This window comes from Chenopodium album, chromosome 4 (assembly GCF_948465745.1).
Source record: "Chenopodium album chromosome 4, dcCheAlbu1.1, whole genome shotgun sequence".
In the NCBI taxonomy this organism is placed as follows: Eukaryota; Viridiplantae; Streptophyta; class Magnoliopsida; order Caryophyllales; family Amaranthaceae; genus Chenopodium; species Chenopodium album.
This window is the reverse complement of record NC_137837.1, coordinates 12,062,359-12,067,171: the sequence shown is the minus strand read 5'-3', so window position 1 is coordinate 12,067,171 and position 4,813 is coordinate 12,062,359. Positions and strand designations below refer to the sequence as shown.

At 43.4% G+C, this 4,813-nt stretch overlaps 1 protein-coding gene across 1 annotated transcript; it reads right to left on the bottom strand.

Moving 5' to 3' along the window:
- On the bottom strand, window positions 1-1,473 carry LOC145627655 (uncharacterized). The gene has a single exon (XM_081680016.1). It carries the CDS (start codon window positions 1,471-1,473, stop codon window positions 1-3), a length of 1,473 nt encoding a protein of 490 aa, XP_081536142.1.
- Between the last annotated feature and the right edge of the window lie 3,340 nt (window positions 1,474-4,813).

Sequence of the window (4,813 nt, the reverse complement as noted above, 5' to 3'; positions counted from 1 at the left end):
CTATAAATAATTAAACATAGTAAGCCGACACTTCCTTGCAATGTCGTGCGCCCGTTGAACCTGGTCCCTTGGCACTTTGAGGATTGCACATCTTTGGAACCAAGCTCCCACTGGCCTAATTTCCTTTAACACCCAAGTGATAGAAACATCCTTACCAAGGTCATCTTGGATATTGGAAAGAAGAGAAGTTGAATCCGAGAGGAGGAGAATCTCTGACAACCCTTTTGCTCGAGCCCACTTCATAGCTTCTAGACAGGCCCAAGCTTCACAATGAATAGCCGACCAAGCCGCTCCATGTCTTCCCCCTTCATCCGTCGGGTTACCTTGACCTGTCCTCGTAACAGCCCAACCAATCCCAGCCCTCGAAGTATTCTTATCCCAAGAGCCATCAACCTCTATCAACAAGTTGACAAGATGATCCTTCATCTTCCCTAAATGCACGTAATTAAACCCTGGCGGGATAGACGGCCCATCCTCTATTGGAGCCCTACCATCACGGAGCATGTTAGTCTCATGAGAGAAAACCTCATGATCATGCATAGCCATATTAACCAAATCTGTAGCTAAGCCTACCGCCCCATTGCTTCCATTAAAGCACCTTGCATTCCTGGCTTTCCACAATCCCCATAGAGTTGCAACAAACTCGACAATGCGCGTTCCATTTTTCCCATCCTCGTTATAAAAGAGCAGGATATAATTTTGGATCCACACTCTTAGAGAATCGGAACCAATAGAATCAGGACAAATAGTAAGGGAACAGTTTTCCCAGACTTCCTTTGCCAGATCACAAAACCGAAACAGATGCTGACTATCTTCCATCTCTGTTCCACAGAAGTCACATGTTGTATCCATCTGAACCCCCCTCCTGGCCAAATTAAGCATCACCGCCAAACCATCATGAAAGATTTTCCACAAGAAAAGCTTCCATTTTGGTTGAATATTTAACCTCCAAACAAGCTTTATAAAAGTTTGATCCCTGGTTGAAAAGGTACCTTGTCCTACCCCTAAATTCCTCGAGAGGAAGTAGTACCCAGATTTGACTGTGTATCTTCCAGATGGATGGAATTTCCAATAGCGAAAATCATCTTCATTTGTATGTGGGAGCTCCATAGATAAAATTGACTTAGCACTATTCCAGTCAAAACACTCCCTTACCTTCCTAGCGTTCCACGAAGAAGTGTTCGTATCAATGAAGTCTTGAACTTTCCATCTAAGAGAAACCCCTAACACTTGATTTGAATTCACAGTTGGAATACCCCCATTCACCCAAGGCATACTTATAGCCCTAATGTCCCTTCTATTACCCACCTTCCAAGCAAATCCCTCCTTGAAGGCCTCTATCACCCTTTGAATACCAGTCCTCCCCATCGAGGTGTTCCCTTTTCTCTTATAAGGATTGTCGATATTACAAATACCACAACCCTGGAAGCCTCCATGAACCTTGGACAGGAGAAGCTGGGGGTTGAGGTGCATCTTAGTTGCCTGTTTGAAGAGGAGAGCATCATTTAGTGTCGCGATACCTCGGATGCCTAGACCCCCCCATACTTTTCGGAGTTTGAATAGTAGCCCTGTTCACCCAATGCATACCTTTATTGCCATTGTTAGACCACCAAAACCGAGTGATAAGGGAATCAATCTTATTTGCGGTGCTCTGTGGAAGCTTCAAACATTTCATTACATGAGCAAATATACTTACCAAGATCGTATTAATAAGAATAAGCTTTGCCGGTTGTGACAGCTTCAGCGACACCCAAGACAAAATCCTATCTGATACCTTGTCTACCAGATACTGAAAGGACATCCACTTCTTCCCTTGTATATCAATCGGGGCTCCCAAGTGAGTCCCCATATTGTCCTTCTCCGGCATTGAAAGAATACGCTTAATGCCTAACCTTGTATTAATATCTACCCCCGGTGAGAACTTAACGAAGGATTTTTGTAAGTTCAACTGTTGACCAGAAGCCCTACCAAACCTATGAAGGATATCCGAAATGCATAGACAAGAATCTTCAGTTGCTTTGAAGAAAAGCATCGCATCATCAGCAAAAAACAAGTGAGATATAGCAGGAGATCTCCTTGAAACTTTTAACCCCTTAAAATGGTTAATATCCTTTGCCAGAGACAACATCCTTGAAAGAATATCCATGCAGAAAAGGAAGAGGAAGGGAGAAAGAGGATCTCCCTGCCTTAGCCCACACTTGGGGGAGAAATGCGTTGTAGTTTTCCTATTAATAACTGCCTTGAAACTAACAGTAGAGATGCATTGAGACACCATTTTGATCCAGTGACTAGAAAACCCATAAGCTTGTAAGACCTTGAGAATGAAGAGCCAATCCACTCTGTCATATGCCTTTGACATATCAATTTTCACAATCGTAAAGTTCGAGCCCTTCCTAGAATTTATCAAATGCATTAGCTCATGACTCAGAAGGATATTATCCTCCATGTACCTCCCTGGAACAAAAGCATGTTGATTTTCCGAAATAATATGCGGCAAGACCCTTTTTAACCTATTGACCAGACACTTAGAAATGCACTTGTAGATCGTGTTGCACAAACTTATTGGCCTAAACTGGCTGGCCAGTTCCGGGGTCTTAACTTTCGAAATCAACACCAGTAAAGACTGGTTCCATTCCTTGAGCATATTACCTGTTCTCAAAAATTGTTGGACACTGTCAACAACTAAATCCCCTACCTCTTTCCAATATGTTTGAAAAAAGTCCACCGTGAACCCATCCGGACCAGGCGATTTAGACCGATGCATATTAAACATTGCATGCTTAATCTCCATACCTGTGAAAGGTCGGTCTAGCCCTACCCGATCCTCCATGGAAATCTGAGGAATATCCAGTTGTCGAAGCAAAAGATCAATATTCTCACCATGGTTACTATCCATAACCGGGTTGAAAACCTCCTTAATGGAGGTCAAGATTACTTTTTCCACTTCCTCATGACCCTCCACCCAAACCTCATTCTCATTTTTCAGAGTTAAAATTTCATTGTGTTGCTGTCGCTGCTTCACTTTCCTATACATCGTAGGCGTAGCACAATCCCCAAATCTAATCCAGGTAGCCTTCAATCGTTGTTTCCAGAAGCAAAACCTCAACTGGCTTTCAGGAACAAGAAGATTAATATGGTTGATATAGTCCTCTCCTTCTTGGATGGAGCTAATATTCAACCCTGTATTCTGTAGATCTCTAGTAAGTTTCCTCCAATTGATGCCCCACATCTTCTTATTTTCCAAGCACCAGTTCTGAAGTTTTGTCCTTACCAATTGTAACTTTCTAGAGAGTTGAAACATATGAGATCCACGAACCTCTTCCTTCCATACTCCTTCCACCATTATTTTAACTTCCGGAAAATTGAGACACCAATTTTCGATTTGATACGGCCTGTTAGACTTCGGAGAATTGGCCATAGAGCTATAGGTAATAGCTGCATGGTCTGAGCACACAATCGGTTCATGAGTAACTCTGCCATCTGGCGAATGAATGAACCATTACTTTGTAATGTAAGCATGATCAAGCCTTTCCATAATAAGGCCATTTCCATCTCTTTTGTTGCTTCAAGTAAACCTTGGTCCTGAGAAAGGTACCTCTGTAATATTACTACTAAACCTCCAATTTAGGAAGGCATTGATTCCCCTGATTTGAGCCGAGCCTCCTAGTTTATCCGTGCCACTCTCAACTTGATTGAAATCCCCTATGACTAGCACATTTTTGAATTCATTCAAGAACCATTGTAGTTGTTCCCATACTAATCTTCTATTTTCTACTTGAGGTTCGCCATAAAGAAAGAGCACATACTTAAAACATCCATTAGATTCATAAATCTTACAAAGGATAAAGTTTTTTGAAGAATACAAACATTCTACTACATCACTACACCATCCTAACACAAGGAGACCTCCACTACTTCTGTTTCGGGGGTTTTTGTCCCTCGGGAGAGTTACAACACTGAAACTGGATTCAACTGAGGATGCCTGTACCTGCAAAGCAAACGGACCGCCGGATGGTCGGTGGTCCGCCTCCGAAGATTAAGTCAGTAAATATTCGGAGATAAAACGTGCGGAAGTAAAGTTATCTGCTTGGATTCCAAGCTCAGGTAAAGTGCTGTGTGTTCCTTGAAAACGACAGCTCTGTGGTAAGTGACGTATTGTCTCGTATTGTGTGTCAAAAATTCTCTCTTTTTTCGTGTGTCTTCATAAATGACGTAATGTCCCTATTTATAGGGAAAAATGTGCCCTCCTAGGATCTGGTGACCTAGGAGTTAGGTCACGCCGTTTTTGCGGCGCCTCGGGATTTGGGCCTTAGAAGGCCGCCATCCCAGGGCCAATACCTGAGTGACACGTGTCACTGTGCCCAAAAGGATTCTGAAGCACCTTTTGGGTGACACGTGTCGCCGACTGAATGGTCCCTGCTGGACCTTCAGTCCACGTAGGACGGAGAAGAATCCACCCTCCACGTGTCATCACTCCATAGGTCCAAATGGCACCTATATGGAGGACACGTGGCGCTTTCTGGTTGGGCCACCTGGCCGGGTATAAAAATACCCAAATCATTTGCCCCTCACAGGGGACACGTGCATTGCACGCGACTCCTGTGACAGGTGTCAGTATCTGAGTGGTCAGATTCAAAAATTACTGGAGGGAAAAATTAGGGTTTTTACCCCCCTATAAATAGTAAGGTTTGACCCCCCTCTTGGATTCACACCTTGGCGAATCTCTGGAGAATCTTGGACTTTTTGACTTAAAGAATCTCAAAATTCCCTAAGCGTTTTTCAAGCATCCGACACTCGGCTACCAGTTCGACTG

Coding starts and splice junctions, on each gene's coding strand:
- LOC145627655 (XM_081680016.1), bottom strand. CDS start 1,473: ATGCACCTCAACCCCCAGCTTCTCCTGTCCAAGGTTCATGGAGGCTTC.